Source organism: Stenella coeruleoalba, assembly GCF_951394435.1.
Source record: "Stenella coeruleoalba genome assembly, chromosome: 10".
In the NCBI taxonomy this organism is placed as follows: domain Eukaryota; kingdom Metazoa; phylum Chordata; class Mammalia; order Artiodactyla; family Delphinidae; genus Stenella; species Stenella coeruleoalba.
Window position 1 is genome coordinate 28,125,409 of NC_137156.1, and position 22,133 is coordinate 28,147,541.

A 22,133-nucleotide genomic window follows, 5' to 3' on the forward strand; every position below is an offset into this window, starting at 1 on the left:
CAACAATGAGACATCACCCCACACCTGTCAGAATGGCTATCATCAAAAAGTCTGCAAATAACAAATGCTGGTGATGATGTGGAGAAAAGGAAACCCTTATACACTATTGATGGGAATGTAAATTGGTGGAAAACCATATGGAGGTTTCTCAAAAAACTAAAAATAGAGCTATCAGTATGATCCAGCAATTCCACTCCTGGGTATATATCCAGAAAAGAAAAACGAGAGCACTGGTGCAAAAAGATACCTGTACCCCAATGTTCATAGCATCATTATTTATAATTGCCAACATATGGAAGCAACCCAACTGTCCATCAAGAGACAAATGGACCAAGAAGATGTGGTATGTATTAGCCACACACACAAAATTAAAACCTCCCATTTGCAGCAATGTGGATGAACCTAGAGAATATCATGCTTAGTGAAATAAATTAGACAGAGAAAGACAAATACTGTATGAAATCACTTGTATGTGGAATCTAAAAAATAATACAAACGGATGACTATAGCAAAACAGAAACAGACTCACAGATACAGAAAACAAACTAGTGGTTGCCAGAGGGTACAGGGAAGGGGGGAGGGGCAAGTTAGGGTTATAGGATTAAGGGATAAAACTACTTTGTATAAAATAGATAAGCAACAAGGATACACTGTAGAGCACAGGGAATTACAGTCATTATCTTATAATAACATTTAATAAAGTATAATCTGTAAAAATACTGAATCACTGTGCTGTACACGTGAAACTAATATAATATTGTAAGTCAACTGTACTTGAATTTAAAAAGAAGAGTTGGGCCTGGGCTCAAACACATCCTTTCCACCTACTAAGGGAACACTGATTTAACAGGATTAAAAGGAAAATAAAAGTCTCATTCCTATTTGCCACTGAGGACTGCCTCACTCAGTTGTGTCTGACAACTAAGGATGGATTCTTCTAGCTTTCTTTTGGGATACAAAAAGCTGGAAGTAGTAGATACTATTATACTACAAGCTAGAAGACTGAAAATCAAGAGAAAATACTCTACCATCATCATTTAGATAATTAAAGCAAAAGCTGATTTTTCTTTGTCAAATTTCAACTTTCTATCTGGAGAAGTTTTTGGTTGTGTGTAAAGGTTGAAATAGTTTGGGCTATTGTTCCTATTATTTTGTTATGTTGCATCATTCCAGTGGGTGTTTGGTCTCATGTACCTTTGATTTTTCCGAATAGCATAGAGATGCCACTGTTATCAACCTCAGTTCTGCTTTCCGGCCTCTGGGAGGCATGCAGGCAGCAAGATTTAAAGGGAAGACAAGCCTCCTTTTCCTTCTCTCCTGGATTATTCAGAGACTGCAGGTTTAGGTCCAACTGTAGCCTGAGGCTCAGTCTGTACTCCTCACTACTCTTTTAGGTGGCAGATGGAAAAATGCCTTCTTCCACTCATGAGAACAGCCATGAGGGCAGGAGGCTGGGAGACAGACCCTGGAGAACACCAGCAAAGGATTGTGGGGCTTCTCTGCAAAACCTTAGTTCTTTTCAGAACCATGAGGGGAAGATGCTTCATCTCTCTGAAGTGGCACAACTCCTGAATATAGGTCATGGGAAGAGACCTCCGCCTGAGGAAAGCAGCTGGGTCTTAAGCACCCAGAACTTGATGGCATCTATCCTTTCTAGCCAAACTGGTTGAGGAAGCAGAGAAAAAGGAAACTGACTGATTGTGCTTATTTCCTACATAAATTATATTAACCCCTAGCCCCCAGGGCTTTTAACATGGAGTTTAATTGAGGTGCATAATTAAGGTATATGGTTCTCTGGTAGTGAGTAGCAACCCACTTGTTAGCAAGGCCTTGTCAGCACCCACAAATGTTCTATGGTTTCTTTAGCTGGTGGTTCTCAACCCTAGATACATGCAAGAATCACCCAGGGAGTTTATTTAAAAAAATGCCAACGTGCGGGTCCCACCCCGGAGATCCTGATTTAATTGGTTTGGGATGGGTCCAAAACATCAGTATTTTAGAAACAGTACTGAATAGTTTAAATGTAGCTAGGGAGTTAGGCATGTTCCCTTAGAGCCAAGAAATGACACCTAAATACCGGGTTGGCTAACCTCCCTGGGTAAAAGAGGAAGCTGAACTTTTCCAGCATTTCCCCCAAGAACTTCTGCAGAGCCTTAGTTCCATGGAATGTTAATAGGTATTCTGAGAAAAAAACAGTTTCTGTGATCAAGTTTTGGAGACAGGAAGCTAAGCATTCCTTCCACTCAAAAACAGTTTTGGGAGCTTATAATATGCCAACTGCGTTGGCGTACCTCTAGAGGAGTATGGTAGTCAGGGTTTCTTGAGCCCAAAAAAACACTTGAGCATGACACACTTCCAAGGAGCAGCTCATGGGACTGTGAAACTCACTTTGGAGAAGTGCATTTATGACTGTCCTGAACCTCTGCCAGGTTGGGAGACGTGATTGCCTATCCATCACTCTAAGGTCACGTTTCTCCTGTTTTTCTCAGCCACTTACTCTGAGGTCCCAAAGGGATTGAGTCCTTGTGATTCCATTTTACTTCACTCCATCTCATTAGCAAAGGAAGCTAAGGGTATAATCATTGCACACACATTAGGAGAGACCAAAGTCAATCACATCCAAGTCAATTTTTTGAAGGTAAAGACATTTTTTTTGATATCTCCACCCTATTTTTTACATATGGAAATAGAGCTTTTGGGGATAAATTAACCATGTCCTTATATTTCTCCCTATCAGACAATTCGTATTTTCTTTGTAGAATAGGGGAAGGAAAATGCTAAGCTGAGGACTCGTGCTCTCTTAGATGAATTTAGTCAACTGTTGACTTCTGGGGAAATTTTTTTATTGAAGTAACCTTGGTTTATAACATTATGTAAGTTTCATGTGCACATTATATTTCTACTTCTGTATATACAACAGTGTGCTCACCACCAAATATATAGTTTCCATCAGCTGTTGACTTTTTTAAATGAACAAGTTGCTAAAACACATAGAGAGGAAGTGAGATCACATGGAAACACAGCATAAATGATTGACTGAGCAGTAAATGGAGAATGGAATAAAGAAGCTTAGAAGGAGCCTTCAAGATCATCCAGCTTAACTGTTGTCAATTTACAGATGAACCTGCAGAGGCCAGACTGGTAAATGTCTTCTCTAAATCCACACTTCCAGCCGGAAACCAAGAGGAGACTGAGCTAGACGCCCTGACATCCATTCTGAGTATTTCCCATGATTTCGTGCTGTCTCTCCCCCAACCCACAGATCAACAAAGATAGAAATTATTTAAATACAAATTTACCAAATTATTCACATGTAATTGTTAGGGGACAATGTTTGCAAATTTTTGTTAGAAACAGTTGCTTCTGGTTTCTCTTGTTTGAATTACCAGTCTCCTATGTGCTGAACCTAAAACTCCATTAAAGTCATCAAATCACCTGCAATAGATGTTTTTATGTTCGTATCTCCTGCAGCATTTGGTTTGGGGCCACGCACTTTGTGAAGGACAATAAATACTGGCAACTGATTTACACTTTAATTTCTTGCTTAACGTTAAGTAAAGGTAAGTAATTTAATGTAGATTCATGCAAGAAGGGCATCATGGTCCCACTTATCTGCTAAGGAAGTGAAAACTGTTGCCTGTTTTATTTTATAGTCTACATTTTTTTCTATTGAAAGTTTTACTTCAAGGGAAAGAGGTTTTTTTCTCTTATGTAAATACAGGCTGTCCTTTTTTATTTAAGTAGTGAATAAGACCACTTACAGGTATGTTTTTCTTTGAAGTGGAGAATGTAAGTGCACTTTTGGAGTCTAGGTTAAAGTTTTAAAGTTTAATTTCAGCCTTACATAAAGGAGCTTCAGTGTGGAAAACATAGGATTTTTTTTCCTTCACAATTCAGGCCTATTATTTCCAACATTCTTAAATAAAATGGTCTTCGAAGTCCCCTTGAACTGGCAGAACATCCTGAAGGGGTCAATAATTCTGTTTCTTAAATCTAAGCCTAGGCATGTAATTTATTTTACGATGTTTTCTTTTGGGATTAGAGATTTAATTGAAATTTCTTTATTTCTCTTCTGACACTAAAGATGCTTTCACAAGATTAATAAAATCCTCCACTCCTGGTTACCTTCCCCACCATTTTCCCATCCCAAGAAAATGAAAAAATAAAAACAAAAAACAAAAACTATACACATCTTAGGCTCCTTGGAGAAGACGTGTCCACATTTAAATAGAGACACACATCCTATCTTCAGTGTGTTGTCAAGCACATAGCACTCAGAAGATTCTAGTTGAGTTGACTGGAATGCATGTCATACGTAGAGAAAGAGAAGGGGGATGAACGGCCCAGGAAGAGAAAATTCAGAGAGACATGAGCGCTGCCTCTAGAAACCGGGAGGGAAACAGGATTAAACTGACTCTATAGGGCCCCCAAGGAGTGGGAATGTTAGGGAGACAGATCTTGGCCCAACGGAGGGAAGGCATTGCTAATAGAGTTGTCAGAGATAGAAGGGATGCCGAGGCATGAAAAGAGCAGCCTATCACTGGAAGTTATCGAGCCTGGGATGGGTGACAACTTGACAGGGATGTTGGAGGGAAGATTCAAATGTTGGAGGAGAGTGGGGAACTTAAGGGGCCTTCCAACACTGAGAATCAATGAGGAGAATGTAATCACCAGCAAACACAGACATCGGGGACAGCCTATGCATTGCTTATTTCCAAAGAGTTATGGGAGTTGTAGGAGGGTCTATTTCTAAGACGATGTGATGTCAGTATACTTTGTGACTCAAATAGAAGAATTTAAGCACATTGAATCCCCAGCCCATGGTCCAAAGAAAACACCAAGGCCCTGGGAATGAAACAGAGGAGAATATATCCAAGACAAAACAGAGTTAGTATCGTATTCTACATTTAGTAACATATAGGTATTGGGCACATACTGTGTGCTAAGTACTGTGGATAGACAGAGGAAATCCTACAAGGACCTACTGTATAACACAGGGAACTCTACTCAATATTTTGCAATAACCTATAAGGGAAAAGAATCTGGAAAAAAAAAGATACATATGTATGTAAAACTGAATCACTGTGCTGTACACCTGAAACTGACACGGTATTGTAAATCAACTATATTTCAATAAAAAAATATTTACAGTAAAAAAAAAGGGGGGGAAATCCTTTCCCAATTATCCCAGGTAATTACCTGCACTCTACTTAACACTCTTATAATCTCTCTATGTCATATTTTAAGTCTTTGTATGTAACTGTCTTCCACTTCAGAAGTACTTAAAGATGGGACAATCCTTTGGCCATCTTTGCACCACCTGCCCTTAGCACAGTAAAATACAAGAAACAGTAAAATATCATGCTCCCCAGGTGGGTGCTGAGAAAGAAAACAACCTCATTTTCCCAACAGGTTGTTTTCTCTGAACTGAGCATTAAAAATAGTCTAGCTTCCTCCCCTTACTTACGTTGTTCAACGTGCTTTTGCTTGACTTTAGATTCAAGGATATTATGAGAACATAAGACACAAAGAAGGGCAAAGTTATTAAGATTTCTTGAGATCTCAAAGAAGGGAATTCCTAACATTTCAGAAAATTAGGGCTCTGGTTTCATCTGAGCTGAGTCTGTTCTGTCCGTGAAGTCCCACGCCACCTTGGTCTAATTGTCATCACCATTCCGGGGAACTGTGTCTGTGGGGACTTCCGCAGATTTCAGTCAATCGTCTTCCCCTTTCCAGTAGATGCTGTGGTGTCCGCTCTGGTCTCTAAAGCAATATACACTTTGGATGGTACTCAGTAAATTATAAATAATGGATAAACCTGCCTCCTGTCATTTTGATAGAAACGAGCAGCTTTCCAGGCTGTGAGTCAGTCACGAGAAGGGCCACTACTCTCCCCACCGTTTCCCAGAGCACCCTGATATGTCAGTTACCACAGAAAACTGGAAGTAGTTATCTGGGCTTTACAAGGCCAGATCATTCCCTAGCTCTACCTAGACATATTCAATCTGCTGAAAGTAAGCCATGGTTCTCCAGGTACCAAATCAGCCACCCTGGAAGATGTAATTCAAGTGGTTTGCACTGGGAAGGAGATTCTGACGAAATAAAATAGTAGCACAAGTGGATGCTACTAATCAGAGTCGTCTCTATGCTCATCCAGTCACACTCTCTCCTTACTTCTTTCCCAGACAGCACTCAGCAAAACAGTGGAAAATCAGACTCTGCTAATGGACTGTTTGCAACACCAGATGTGATATGTTTCCTTTCTAACACATTTTTCTCTTGAGCTGATGCTTCTATCAAATTAAAGTTACCACCGTCAGTAGGAAATTATGAAAGAGACACCTTCCATGCTAACACATTGTTACCCAGATTATTAGCAGGATAATAGATGTAGAATCTCTTTAATTCATTAGAGTATAAGACAGAACTTTACATAATTCTCAATGTCACTTTGAAAATGAATTAGAGGTTTCCCTGGTGGCGCAGTGGTTGAGAGTCCACCTGCGGATGCAGGGGACACGGGTTCGTGCCCTGGTCCGGGAAGATCCCACATGCCGCGGAGCGGCTAGGCCCGTGAGCCATGGCCGCTGAGCCTGCGTGTCCGGAGCCTGTGCTCCGCAATGGGAGAGGCCACAACACTGAGAGGCCCGTGTACCGCAAAAAAAAAAAAAAAAATTAGAAATGTTTTCCTTCCAAGGGAAAAGAAGCTAATAGTCTTGGAATATCCTAGGACTGTGAGCTGTCTAGACTTAAAGCTGTCTAATTATCAGAATCAACTTCAGATTTTGCATATTATACAGATGCCTGAGTCCAATCCTAGACTTGACCTATTGAATTAGATCTTTAAAAGTGTACTTCAGGCCTCAAGATTTTTTTTTTTGGCAACGCCATGCAGCTTGCAGGATCTTAGTCCCCCAACCAGGGATCGAACCCGTGTCCTCGGCAGTGAAATCACAGAATCCTAGCCACTCGACAGCCTGGGAATTCCCTTTTGTCTTCTTTTTTTGGCTTTTTTTTTTTGGCCTCAAGACTTTTAAAAAGCTCTAAGGGAAATTCCACTATGAACCCAGGTTTAAGAGCTACACTTCTAAAGTGTGAGGTATTTTTCCAAGGTCAGGCAACAAGCTGATTTTACAGTCCTATTAAGATATTTTATTGAGGCTACTTTTAATAAATACACAGTAAAAACCAAAAGAAACACACACTTAAATTCGGTTTACGTCAGGAGACTTAAACTTGGATTTTAATTGGAAATGTCAACCATGTTTAAAACTTTTGTTTAAAAGAATATTAAGACATGCAAAAAAAAATAAAGTTGGACACATCTTACACCATATACAAAAATTAACTCAAAATGGATCAAAGATCTAAACATAAGACCTAAAACTCTAAAACTCTTAGAAGAAAACACAGTTGGGGGAAAGCTTCATGACACTAGATATGGCAAGGATTTCCTGGATATAACATCAAAAACACAGGCAACAAAAATAAAAATAGGCAAATTGAACTATATCAAAAACCTCTATGCATCAAAGAACACAACAGAATAAAAAGTCAACCTACAGAGTGGGAGAAAATATTTACAAATTGTATATCTAATACGGGGTTAATATCCAGACTATATAAAGAACTCCTACAACTCAACAACAAAAAGCAAATAACCAGATTTACAAATGGGCAAAGGATGTGAATAAAGAGCTCTTCTAAGATGCCATAGAAATGGCCAACAAGCATATTAAAAGATGCTTAACATCATATTCATTAAGGAAATGCAAATCAAAACTTCAATGAGATATCACCTCACACTCATTAGGATAGCTACTATCTGCCGCGCAAATAACATCACAACAGTAAATAACAAGAGGTAGAGGTATTAGAACCCTGTGCCCTGTTGGTGGGAATGTAAAATGGTGCAGGCACATTGGAAAACAATATGACATTTTCTCAAAAATTAAAAATAGAATGACCATAGACATAGTGATGCTACTTATGGACATATATCCAAAAAAAATTGAAAGCAGGATCTTCAAAAGATATTTGCACACCCATGTTCAGAGCAGCACTATTCACAATAGCCAAGAGGTAGAAGCAACCCAAGTCTCCACTAATGGATGACTGGATAAGCGAAATGTGGTATACATGTACAATAGAATATTATTCAGTCTTAGAGGAAAGGAAATTTAGCATGTGCTACAACATAGATGAACCTTGAAAGCATTATGCTAAGTGAAATAAGTCAATCACAAAAAGACAAATACTGTATGAGTTTACTTATTTGAAGTATTTAGTCAAATTCATAGGGACAGAAAGTAGAGTGGTGGTTGCCAAGGTCTGGGGGGAAGGGGAAATTCGTTGTTTAATGGCTATAGAGTTTCAGATTTGCAAAACGAAAAAAATCCTGTTGACTGGTTGCCCAACCATGTGAATATACTTAACATTACTGAACTGTACACTTAGAAGTGATTAAGATGGTAAATGCTGTTGTGTTTTTTTAACCACAATTTTTAAAAAAGATATAATTAAGGAAATTTGCTGTAAAGTGAATTTTGGTTAAGTGATTTTTAACGTCATACTACCCGCCATTGTGAAATCCAGAAGATTTCATCTAAATAAATAATCAGAATGTAGTTAAAGCAAAATATATGAAAAAATCTGACAAACATTACAAAAGCATAATAAATGGGAGTCGTAACTTTCTGATCGCTAACTACTCAACACATCAATAATAATACCAAAGTTTTATAGGTGATACATTTATAAGTAGATATACCATGTAATGTTAAATGTGTTAAGATATGGCTGTACATTTCAAATTGTTGTGACTGAGAATCTGCAGGCATATATCTTCTCGAGAGCTTTATACCCAAAATGTAATCTCTCTTTTTTACGGAGAATGAGGAGGAACAATTTACCATATATTTAGCTTTTCTCTAGGAAACATCAGACTAGCTTCTCTGGGTAATTCTAGACTAGCTTGTTACTATATTTTGCATGGGGAGGAACCAAAGAGCATATAAAGCACATGTAGGAAACATTCAGCTCAAGTTTAGAAATGAAAGTTTTCTCTAAAGGGTTCTGTGGCATTAAGTTGGCAGATGACTCAGGTATCAACAAATTAGCAGATTGTGCGGACGCTAAACAGACAAATCGTTTGCCTATTTATTTTACACTGTAGCTGATATCCAATTTACCCATTGATGCCGTAGTCTGTTTTGAGCCTTGAAAAAGGACAGCTCACTGTCCAATAAAGGCTATGACCTCTGTGATTGGAAATGACCTAGCAGACATGACAGAGAGCCCCAGTTCTCTGTATTCCAACAGTAAGTTCCTTCTTGGAGTAAATCTGTAACTCAACAAACCTCCTTAAATCCAGAATTGAACTTGTATAAAAATTATTAAGCTGTGAATTGAACTTCTGTAAAAACTATTAATCTCTTAAGTATGTATACAAATAAAAATGTGGAAAATATTTGTACAGATATGATAGTAGAGCAGTTTGTACTTTTTAAACTTGGATCCGTGGTGCAGTAAACAGTATATCATTTATTGAATGCTTACTCTGTATTCATTTTCTCATTTTAGCTCACTACCACCATGTAATGGAGCAGTTCTTATTCCATTAAAAGCTAGGGAAAGAAAAGCTTGAGAAGAGTACATACATTAACCCCAAATAACCCAGCTCAGATGTATTAAGGGTCTGGATTTGAAGACCATTCTCTTGACTCCAAAGCCTTTTGCTCTTAACTTTTAAGCACTACGCTTTCTCCCAGTTTTAGTACACTCACCTTCACTAACCCAATTGAATGGTAGAAGAAAAGTCCTGGGAACTTATCCTACATTTGGTGCATTTTTAGAAGACAAATCCTTTAATCTTCAGAGAGGTGTCTATTACACCTTGAGGAGTATTGTGACATGATGAAAAATTAAGTATTTTATTTAAAAGTCTCTGATGTTGCAGATAAAATTCCAACTTACTTAAATATCCATTATTTTGTATAACAGAATATCTTCCTCAAAAGCATTATAATCATTGAGAGGTATTGAAAGCATTTTGAAATTTAATTATGTTGGTCTTTCCTTAGCATTGATTTTTTAAACTAAATGATAATAATAAAAAGAGGATAAATAAAAATTTTTATTGATGAGAAATGTCATGTAGGCATTAGAATTCTAGAGTTTAACATTTGGAAGGCACCTGAAAAATTATCATGTTCGTTTCCACATTGCAACCAGGGCATAAATTAACCAAGAAAAATAGTCTATTCTCTTCCAAAGAATTTCAGAAAATGAAATTTAAGATATACTTTCAATAATACATCCTGGGTTCTTTAAAATATGCTTGTGTGGTCTAACTTAAGAACCATGCGCGGTTTCTAACTGCAGAGAAATCATTAGCGTACTCCTGGAAAATCGGTCTAGGATGTCCCATTAGTTTCTATCACATCGTCTGCCTATTCAACGATTCACCTAATCAAGGTAAAGAACTGTTTAAAGGATTTCAGGATCCTGATCTAAAAGTGCTATTGTTTGAAATAATAGAGCTCACAGTCACAGGTTCTTTGAAATCACACAAAGTTATAAATTTTCTGATCCAAAGTGCTTCATGCTTTAGTTACTTTTACAATTTGATCTTAGGTGCTTGGAATTTCAAAATTTCAGGCAGTCACCATATATATATATATATATATATATATATATATATATATATATATATATATGTTTTATCTCTAAATGGAACTGTGATAGGACTACACACATGTCTGGGTTAATAAAGATGGTTTTAACAATTTAAAAGAGAGTCTGAACAAATTGAAAAACGATTCTTACCTGAAATGTGTTAAGTGTCTCTGGATGTCAAGGTCTAGAATTGGAGTGGGTCTGGAGGATCCCAGCGGTGATCTATCTTGGCTCAAGAGGTCTTGAAATTCTTTACAAATTTGTCTAAAATAAAAGATTCAAAATTAAAGTTGAACTCTTGAGACGGGGCTTTAATTTCATCCCATGATATTTTTCCAAAGGCTTGTTTTCTCTTTTAAAAGAGGACTAGATAAATATCATAAAGCAACCTCTGAAGTTCCATCTACAACATACAGATGAGGTTACAATGAGTTACAATAGCAACTATGCTCTCAAGTTGATCATGCTCTCAAGATGATCATGAAAACTTTCAGGTGAGTAACAGTCCAGGAACATTGACAAAACCAATGTTCATTTTTAAGGTGAATATTCATAGATTAACCTCAGTATAAGGGAAAAATCTATAAAACAGGATCACAATTAATAATTCCTTTAAAAAAATTAAAATGTGATTCTGGGGGTGGGGTATCATGTCTGTAAACAAGTTTAAATCAAGCTATAGGCTTATTTCAGAGCCATGATTCAAGTAGACTTTGGGAAATCCCTTTCCCCAATATTTCATTATAATTCAGACTCTTCTGGACTAAATTTGTGTTTTTAATAATTGAAGTAGACAATCACCCAAATTTAGTCTACTAGCCTCATTCTGTCTCAGAAAAATGATTACATTGTGCTCCACGTAAGATAGTTTCTTGCAAAAAAGTATCAGCAAGGGCATTTTTCTGCTGCTTTTCTTAATTTAAATGATTATGATTTCTGATCATTGGTTTCATATTACCATGATTGTTTGATAACAGTAAAGCCCTTGTGATACATAGTCCAAAAGATATAATTCTGAAGAAGCAAACATATGAAGGAACCATGTGTGTGTGTGTTTTTTTAACAACAAAACACTAGATTAATGCAGAAGCTGAAGAGTGAAGTAAAAGACTGCCGAGGAATTACTCAAAAGAATCCATCAGCTAAGTGAAACCACTCCACATTCAAGGCATACTATGATAGTGATTAGGTTTTCTGTCTGGATTTACAATGGGCAGTCACAAAATGTAATAATGTAGCCCTGACTATAATTACCTATGGAGCCAAAATCAAGTACAGAAGGGTCAAATTATTCCAAGTGAAAGCCACTGCGTGGGCCCAGCCACAAAGTCCTCTCCAAAGCATTTGTGTCATTAAGCAAAAAACTACTACAAAGTGACAAAATGTCCTGAAGCCCAAATAACGTACCATTGAGTTAAAATCAGAGGAGGCTTGTTTATTATAAGGTACCCCATATTTATCGAATTCTTCTGGAGATCATTTGAGACTTTTTTTTTTTTTACAAGCAATGAGTCTCAGTTTTAATGCCAGTGTTCAAATATCATCATTTCACAGAATTTGCCTTACTCATTTTGAACAGAAGTGAAAGTAAAAGAGGGTCATAGGGAAAGGAAAAGCCAAACAACAAACAGGTAAGTCTTTACCTGCTCTAAATCAAACAGGATCCTCCACACCACCTGTTAATGTTTGGTTGCGTCTCAGATGTAGCATCTAAACGCATGTTTTAACAGTGCATGTGTGTACTTCCACTGAAAATATTTTATCTGAACTTCTCACTTTTTCTGTTCTGAGTTAGACTCAGTTGGCTGACTTTCAGGTGTATTGCCTATTTTTAATTAACGAGTAGCAACTTAAATTAAATGTTGATATTATTTGTTGGCATCAAACAGTGACATTTGGTGGGGCATTGTTATCTGTTGCACTTTATGTTATTTAATAGTTAGATATATTGTTATCTTTGTTTTTAGAAAATGTCTTACTAAATTTTAAAATACAAACTCTTGCTATCACTTTTCAGACTAGCAATGTGAATTACTACGTGGTAGGTCATCAGTATGATGCATTATTACAAAGGAATATTGGAGTTGTTTACCGACTGGTCTCTTAATTTTCTATCAGATTAAAATGTATTAAAAATTTAAATGGAGGTTAAAACATTGCTTTAGTTCGTGTGTTATGATATGGGAATTTCTCGGATAATTGAATAAACTAATTTAAAGTTGGCAGATCAATTTCTTTACTGTTTAAACAACAGAGCAAGTTACAATAAACTTAAAGTTGAGGAAGAAATGAGGAAAAGGCAAGTGTGGAAAAATTTAACTTATGCTAAGCAATTCAACTACTCCACACATGAAGCTGTATCAGGAGAAGTTTCAGAATTTTCAACCTTGATATTTGATTCTTCTGCTTAATTCACTGACTTTGGACAGTCTCCAGACTTAAAAACAGATGACAATTTTGTAGATTTCCTTTAGGCAATTATTATCATCGCATTATGACAGTTACAGAGTTACTATTTTTATGCTTAGTTTTATTCTTATTTAAATTTTTATTTATGAAGCTACAGTAAGAAATACTCTTATTTCTCCAAACAAAATGTCACATTATGAATTACGTAACACAAGATGATCTTCGATGAATCATAAATTCTAACTTTATCACTTACGTCATTGTCCTTAAGGATATAATTTTTTAGCTGATGTCTGAATTTAAAGTTCTGTTTCTCCTTTTGAGTATTAATGTTATGGTAAAAATTAAAACTCGCTAACTATTCCGCTTTACCCTAATGCAGATCAAGTGTTAATCATATTTAGTTCTAAATTCAATGAAGAGGTTTAAATGTGTTTTTCATAAATCAAATAAATGTTTTGTCCAGTACATTTTTAGATTTCAAAAACTGTCTAACTCAGTTTCTATTACCCCCCTTAAATAATTATCTAATTACACGAAAATGTTTGGTTAATCAACAAAGCACTGGGAATAAAGAGGAATTAGGAGGGTAACGGCACTTAATCAATGAGCCTTTCTTACAATTGTATACTCGGCAATATAATTAAATACAACAGAATCTGTTATTCATAGAGGTAAAAAAGAAATATGTAAGCCATTGTGCCCATGTGGATCAGCAATTGGATCTCTCATCTAAAGAATTTTGAATTTTGTATATATTTTTGATACAACTGTCACAGTCCTCTGAACAAAGAAAGGTGAACTGATTAGAATGTGATGAATATCCAGGTAGATTACTTAATTTCAACACTGAGCATTTTAATCGAAAACAGCCAATGCTTTACCATTGGAAAATTTAGAAACTACTCAGAACACATGTTGGATCCATTAATATGTTGCAGAAAGGCATTTATTCCCACACACCCCTTAATTTATCTACTTATATTGATGACTACTTGTATTGAGTATGTTTGCTATGACTGCATAGTCTCCGATTCTTCAATGCTTGTTTCACATGATCTAATAAGAAGATGGAATGGATATAAATAACCACAAAAACAAAACATTTAGTCTGTCTCCTAATTTCTAGATGTTTATAGCCTATTTACTCTTACTTAAAGTAAGGTAATTGGAATTAGTGAATTCAATTCTTGCTTGACATTTAATGGTCTGCAAATGTCCAGCTACGGGAAGAGGGATCAAAGAGAATTACATGTTCTTGAAATATTTCATGAAATCAAAGTTCAAAATGTCACCTAAAATAATATACATTACTTAGATACCATGTAAAAGGGAAATACTACTCCCTAGTTGAATCTACTACTATAAAATAGATGTTTCCATACAACTTTGACAAATATGAAAGTACTTCTCCCAAGTTCTTCTAACATTCACTTCTGTGAAAACAAAATCTCAACATCAGTTTGAATGCACTGACTCCCAAACACTTAGACAGAGTGATGGGAATTCCCAAGAAAATGGGAGCTTGTGTTTGGAAATGTAATGGTGGCCTTGCTGTGGATGGTGGGAGTGAACAGTTCTAGAATCTGGAGGAAGGAAGACAAGAAGGATTTCTCTGGATCAGGGGGTGAAAGTCTTAGAAAATGCATGATAAAACCACAACCGAGTAATTTTGAGGTAGGAAACATGCAGGTGTTTTCTCTTGGATAATTAGTATTTGGGGATAATAGTATCATTCAGAGGTATCACATGGGTATGCATGTTGGGAAATTTGTAAAATCCTACCAGCTAGAATGATATGCTTTGGGAACACCTAGGAGATGCTACCTAACTTCTAGCACTGTCTATTTCTCCTGATCTGTAATAATTTGTTACAGTCTCCTGAGATTACATTAAGGATACAAACGAACGAACTACATGTACTTTCAGTTCCTTCTGGTAAAACTGAAATGTGGAGGATGAAGACCCCTCTGGGTCAAAAACTGTTTGGAAGAGGGAAAAAGTAGAAGCAAAGTAGATGTGAAGACCACCCCCCGCCCCCCCCCCCACCCCGGGAGATAAACTGCACAAAAAATCTAGGTTTAGGTCTTTCTACTAGCAAGTGTTCAGCAGCTTCCCTAGCACAAAGCTCCTCTCAAAATTTTAAATCCAAGTGTTACATCCCTTATAATGTTCTTTCTCTAACTCTTACTTCTGTCTTTCTGCTATTCCTTTCCCCTTTATCTCCTTGTTTTGTCTTTTCTTTTGCCACCACCTTTCATTTCCCTTTTCTTTGGGGCAAGGTGAGAGAATTATCTAGTACTCTCATAAGAGCAATGAATAAATATATCTGAAACCCAAACAGTGACAGCCACAAGCAGCACAAACCCCAAATAATGGACTTAACGTTTCCTGGGCAAAAGCCTGGTGGGTGGTAGGTATGCCACACAAAACCTTAAATTTGTAAGAAGATCCACGTTACTTTAGATGTAGTAGAAGGAGGAATATTTATTTTTGGTTTTGTGCATTTTGAGACATTTACATTTTAGCCAACATATAGTAAAGTCATTTTAAAAAATCAGTTTCTAAGAAGCAATGTTTCTAACACGATCTACCACATACTTTCTCTTTACAAGTTTTCCCCAAATAAGAAACTAATGTATAAATGATAATTTAACCACCTGGGACTCTTAGTTCTAAAATCTGAATATAGAGTTAGGAAATTAAATAAGATTATTAATGGTTTATCTGTAGCAATAACTTGTTTCAGTAAAGAGAAGAGAGCAAGAATTAGCTACCACTTGAAAGATTTTCATCTAAATTTTTTTTTGTCCATGCAGCGCAGCATGCGGGATCTTAGCTCCCCGACCAGGGATCGAACCCTCAACCCCTGCAGTGGAAGCATGGAGTCCCAACATGCACTGTTTTTAGAAGTCCTCTTCTAAAAATTTGAACATGATTTGAGTAGTACTTAAGGTTCTGCTGGGTTTTCACACAGTAAATGATAGTTCTTTCATTAATTATCAAAGAACTTTCAAGTTTGAGGGAGTTTGAAGTTATCTTATGAAAGCTTCCCCTTTTCCACATCATTTCCCTCATTATTTTAATTCACATTTTAATTGAACTTTTTACAATTTTCAGGAGCTTTCTCACACATTCTACCTTTTCTTTTCGACAATATCACTACAGGGGCTGGGGCAGTTCTGGGATTATTTGCTTAATTATATACAAGGAAAAATGGGGGCACTGATGCCAATCCTTGATCCCAGAGGTCTCTCTGTTACCTCTCATGCATCTGGGTCCTCAATGTTTCACATTCTCTGAGAACTTATAGCGTTTTAAGATCTTTCTCCTCATTTATTAAGGCACAGTGAGTGGCTTAGACCGAATTGCATAGCAACCAACCAGCATATTTGCCTGGAATCTACATCTCCTAAACATGTTAGGCATTCCTACTATTCCGAAGAGGTTTTCTAAGAACTTTTGTCAGTGTCGGTGCAAATCTTGCTATGGGTGCAATGTTGGGGAAGTCCTTGTTTAATACATCTAGCTGCTGGTGTGTGAGACCCCCCTTAGAGACCAGGTGCTTTCTAAACTGTTTCCCTCATTCAAAGAAAATGAAAAAAAAAAAAAAAAAAAAAAACAAAACAGGATGAACGCACACAGAGTCTTCCCCCATTCTGCTTACTTGGTCGCTAGGATCATCTTTTTTCTTGCTGTCTGTTCTTTCTGTTCCATATGTTGTCTGGCAAGATGTTCTCCTACTGCTTTGGCTGGAAACTCTGTTTCACAAGTGTAGCCAAAATCTCTAGCCAAGTGTAACGCCTCCCCTGTTGGCAGACAATAAAAGTCAGTTTCTCACTAATTTCCTTGGCAGACAATAAAAGTCAGTTTCTCACTAATGTCCAAATTCAACAAGAGGAACACCTTCTCTTTCCTCAAGCCTCATTCCTGGTTGTGGTCATGTGAATCATTTTTCCTATTCATTCTAAATAATCCAAGGAAAGGAGCTTTGGGGGTGGGGTGGGGTTAAGAAACATGGAGAAACAGAAGCTACTTACCCGGCAGGGGTATGTGGGAAATTGAGGGGGAAAATCAGAAGCACAGTCCAGGAGTTTGGATTCCCCTGGAGGCTCTGACCATTAGACCAGATGGACATCTGAGATCTTACACATGAATGCCCTGGGGGAAAAGCTCTATGGGCATGTCATTTTGTTGCTGCCCAACCTACAACCTATTCTCAATGTATCCTAAATATTCAGATATCTTTTCCAGGAGGCCTATCAAAACACTGGCAAAAGGTCCACATAAATTTTCAAAGAAGTGGGAACACTTTGGAAAGGGAAATAATTGAATTATATCAATTTCACAACATTATGTTGCTAAAGAGATTATACTGCCTAATTACAGTACTAGCGTTATCAGGCTTCATGGTGAGCCTCAGTACCTTTTAGTACTATGTATAGTACTTCTTCAGTACCTTATAAAAAATACAGTGCTTCCTAAGTACAGTATAATGATAAATAACTTTTGTTCCTTCACAAAATCTGAAAGACATGGGGTAAAAATGACTTATTGGCAAGGCAAGATTTGGCCATGGACTCCAGTTTGGAAAACAACAGTATTTTTAAAGCTCAATCAAGCCAATACTTACTTGACCATTAAAACTTTAAAAAAGCAAGCTCTCACTACCTATATATTGAGCACCTACTTCATTCAAGGCAAAGTGCTAGGGAGGAGTAAAGGCAGATATAAAAGGGCACCAAAGACTGTTCCTGTTTCTAGGAAGATGACAGTCATATCAATGATAGTAGTCACAACAACAACAAATCCAGAAACACCTCAGTAGCACTTTATAAGTTATACTGCATCTACATAAGCATTACCTATAGTCTGTACGTGTTCACTGACATTATATTGATATTATATAGCAATATATGTGTTGATCTATAATATCAACATATATATGTGTGTATATATATACTTTTTCCCCTCTACTGTTTGTGCAATAGTAGGAGAAGTGAAACAGTGCAAACAGGAGGATGGCAGCGTGCCTCTTAAATTTTGTGTTAAAACCTGATTCTTGAGGATCTGGCCCATTTTGGGCAAACCTCTCACCGTGTGGTAGTTTTAAAAACAGTTTGAATGGAACAGCTGCTATTTACATTTACACTGACAGCCAGATCCTTCCTTCCCTTAGCTCTGTTTACTGCTTTCTCCTGCTTGCGACGTAACATTGTTACTGGATGTATAGCGATGCTACATCAAAAGAAGTGGCAAGTGAAGACACTCTGATGTGTGGTTAAAATGAGTAGACTGTGCCACAAGAGCTTTGTGTGCGAGGACCCAGGAATGAATTAATTAATGGATCCATGGATTAAAAGACACACGACATTCAGGAACAATGACAAATCTACAGTTCAATCCTGTACCACAGATATCTTAGAGTCAACGGGTTTAAGAAAAATAGAAAACTTTGGAGCAGAAGAGCATGTGAATAAGACTCTAGGGGATTTGACTGATTTGTGAAAATAAAGAACTACGAGCTTCTCTGTCTCTGTGGGGAGACGAAGTACCCACGTGAACAAGTAGGTGCAGTCATCTGGGGTGACAGGGTGATCCCTGGAGGGCTAGATCCCATAGAGCAAACATGGCAGCAGCTGTCTCATTTCTGTGCACGATGAGGTGGGGTGCCCCGTGGTGGTTGTTTTCCGGAGAGGATTTAAGCTCTTCCTTTATTTCAATGCACTGTGCCACCTGACAAACCAGGACCACCCCACCTCTGCTTCTTTACACCACTGAAGCAACACAGTAACTTTGGCAAATACGTCCATTGTACTTCATGTCATTCCAAAAATTACTGTTTTAGAAGTAGGATACATGCGGGATAGTTTGAGAGCTTGGACAGAATATTCTAAGTGCAAGGCTTTAGGCTCTCTATGCCAAGTAGTGACACCCCCCTTCCAAAAAAGGGGAAAACACTAAGCATTTTTCAATAGTAACAGCAGCAGTTAATGACTCATGTTGAGGACCTCTCTCTCAAAAAACCAACACAAGCAAAGTTACAGAATACGGGAAGAGCATAAAAAGAGACTTTGCTCTTTTTCAGGGCATCCATTTTTCACACTCAAAAGCAAAAGGTAAGAAACTAAAGGTAAACATTAGGAAACACTTACATGGCAATTATTGGTGAAGCCCAGAAATGGAAAGTTAGTGGAAAACATGTTTTCTGAGGAAAGTGGATTGATCATTTTACTGAGATCTCGGGTTCCCACATTATTTTACCTGAAACAGGTCTAAATGCATTTTTAAAATAGAAATGAACACACCTAATTTCAACATTTTATCCGGTCATTAAGGACTTTTTCTCCTTTTAGAATTATTGTATTTTAGAAGAAAATGTACTTTAGACAACTGTAAATCAATATCTAAAACTAATTTGTACTAAAGGATACTTTTACATTGTTATTCGCTAGACAGTTCTCACCGTCACTAAATTCATTGCCTTAGAAAGAATTCAGGTTTAACTTCTTATTGTAATACCCAATATTATTAAATGAAAGCAACAATTCATACGTGTTAAATTCCAGCCACATATCTGTGATTTCAATTTTAATTACATGTATGGAATAGCACATTCAAATCTATCTCTGGGATTATTCTGAGAAGCACCTATTAGATAGCAAATTTGAGAATATTTTCAAATCTGGATGAGATATTTAAAAAGTTATAAAAAAATATCAAGCTTCAGTAAACCCTAGAGCTGAAGGACAGGTTTAATGTACCCGTTACAGGCTTCCAGAAAGATTCTAAAAGGAGTGCACTCTGTAACACTATATATCATATAATCTACACTATAGGTAAGTGCCTTATAATGTGGTAGTTTCCCTATTTAACGAGGATTTTGTTTAAATACCAACACTTTGTTCCTCAAAGTGATAGTTTTGTTCCCCGTTCCATACTCTGTGCTTAGTACAGTGCCCAATTCGTAATAGGTACTTAGTAAACATCTGTTAAATGGAAAAGCTTACAAATATTTTATTGGTTAATTATAACAATAATCTTGCGAGGCACCCCTTCCAAAGAATATAAGTGAAAAACTAGAGCAAAAGAGAATTGCTAGAAAGAATGAAATACATAAAAAACCCGTTGAGTATATCATTGTATCAGTGGAGCCATTTAGTAAAATAGATTATGCTTGAAGACAGTGTTTTTCAATCCTTGCTATTCCCATAACCTGGGAGTTTGTTTAATATGTGTGTATACAAGCATGTGTACATACACACACACACACACACACTCCCCCCCCACACACACACACCAGGGTTTCACCCCCTGTCATTCAATCTCTGGAGCCAGGGCATCTGCATTTTTTGGAAGCTCCTGACCTCATCTCAAACCAGGGTTGTCCTAAGGTGAAGGGAAAGCATTATGTGGGGATGAAATATACACCTTCCCCCAAAACAAGGATTCTGTGGCTTACATCAATAAAAAAGAAAACAGGGCTTCCCTGGTGGCGCAGTGGTTGAGAGTCCGCCTGCTGATGCAGGGAACACGGGTTCGTGCCCCGGTCCAGGAAGATCCCACATGCCGCGGAGCGGCTGGGCCCGTGAGCCATGGCCGCTGAGCCTGCGCGTCCGGAGCCTGTGCTCCACAATGGGAGAGGCCACAACAGTGAGAGGCCCGCGTACCGCAAAAAAAAACCCAGTTACCATGGAGTTAATATTAAACTGTAAAGACCTCTGTCTATCTGGGTTCTTGCATACTGAGTTCTGCCTTATTTGGCTGATACACACTCTAGAAACAAAAATGGCTATGTGGTGGGGTAAAGGAGAGACGATGATAGGGGACCAAAGTCATCAGTCGATTAAAAAAGTATATTTGTTTAAGGAGATTTAGTGTAAGATGAAACTTGCTTTTCATAACAATAGGGGAAAATGGATTATCAATAAAAGATGTTGGGACAACTGGCTGGCCATCCGGGGAGAAAAAACAAGTAAAATTAGATCTATATCATACATCCAACAACAAAAAAAAGTCCAGATGGATCAAAGATTTAAACATAAAATATAGATCCACAAAGTAATTAGAAGGTAACATGGGAGAAATATTTTATAATCTTGGGATAAAAAAGGACTTTCAAAATATTACAATAAAAATGAAAGGCCATGGAATAAAATATATGAGAAATATGATTATATCAATATAAAAAAGTTCTGCATGACATAGATCTGAACAAATAAGCACCCAAACAAAAAACTCATAATAGTAAACAGACAAACCAGAGCCAGGGGTGGAGACGCTTTGCAACTCATATCAGAGGCACACAGCCCGTTTTCCTTATATACAATGAGCACTTACAAATGAATGAGAAAAATGTAAAACGTTACCCTATTGGTACAAAGTAAGTGAACACACAAAAAAGCTCATAAAATTCTCCTAAGAATATACTCAACCTCCTTCATAATAGAGGTAGTTTATTTTTTTTTCCACTCAAATGAGCAAAGATCAAAAAATTGATAGCACCCTGCTTGGGCTAGAGTATAGGGAAGTACTAGCATATCGATGCTTCTTACCCCCATCACTGATAGAATTATAAATTTACAACCACTGTAAAGAGCCATCTTCCAATAATCTTTTTTTTTTTTTAAACATCTTTATTGGGGTATAATTGCTTTACAATGGTGTGTTAGTTTCTGCTTTATAACAAAGTGAATCAGTTATGCATATACATATGTTCCCATATCTCTTCCCTCCAATAATCTTTTAAAATTACAAATGCAAATATCTTTTGACCCTGCAACACATTCTTAGGAATTTATTGAACAGATATACTTGCATATCTGAAGAATTATTTATGTAAGTGTGAGGTTGCTTATTGTAGCATTATCAGTAATAGCCAAAGATTAAAAGCACCTATATGATATTTAGTAGGTCACTGGTTAACTAAATTATGATGCACTCAACGGAATACTGTGCATGTTTAAAAGAATGAACAACTTGTAAAAACTGAAAATAAAACTAAGATAATGTGTGAAAAATGTGCAGAACAGTGTGTATAGAGTGCT

General features: G+C 37.0%; 1 protein-coding gene across 1 annotated transcript in view; it reads right to left on the reverse strand.

The window, feature by feature from the left end:
- TFAP2D (transcription factor AP-2 delta) overlaps positions 1-22,133 on the reverse strand; it is a gene marked incomplete at its 3' end in the record, with an annotated part of 66,098 nt that overhangs the window by 20,594 nt on the left and 23,371 nt on the right. Inside the window, 2 exon segments of the mRNA XM_079934835.1 lie at positions 10,828-10,941; positions 16,754-16,895. Coding sequence (XP_079790961.1) covers positions 10,828-10,941; positions 16,754-16,895 — 256 coding nt within the window.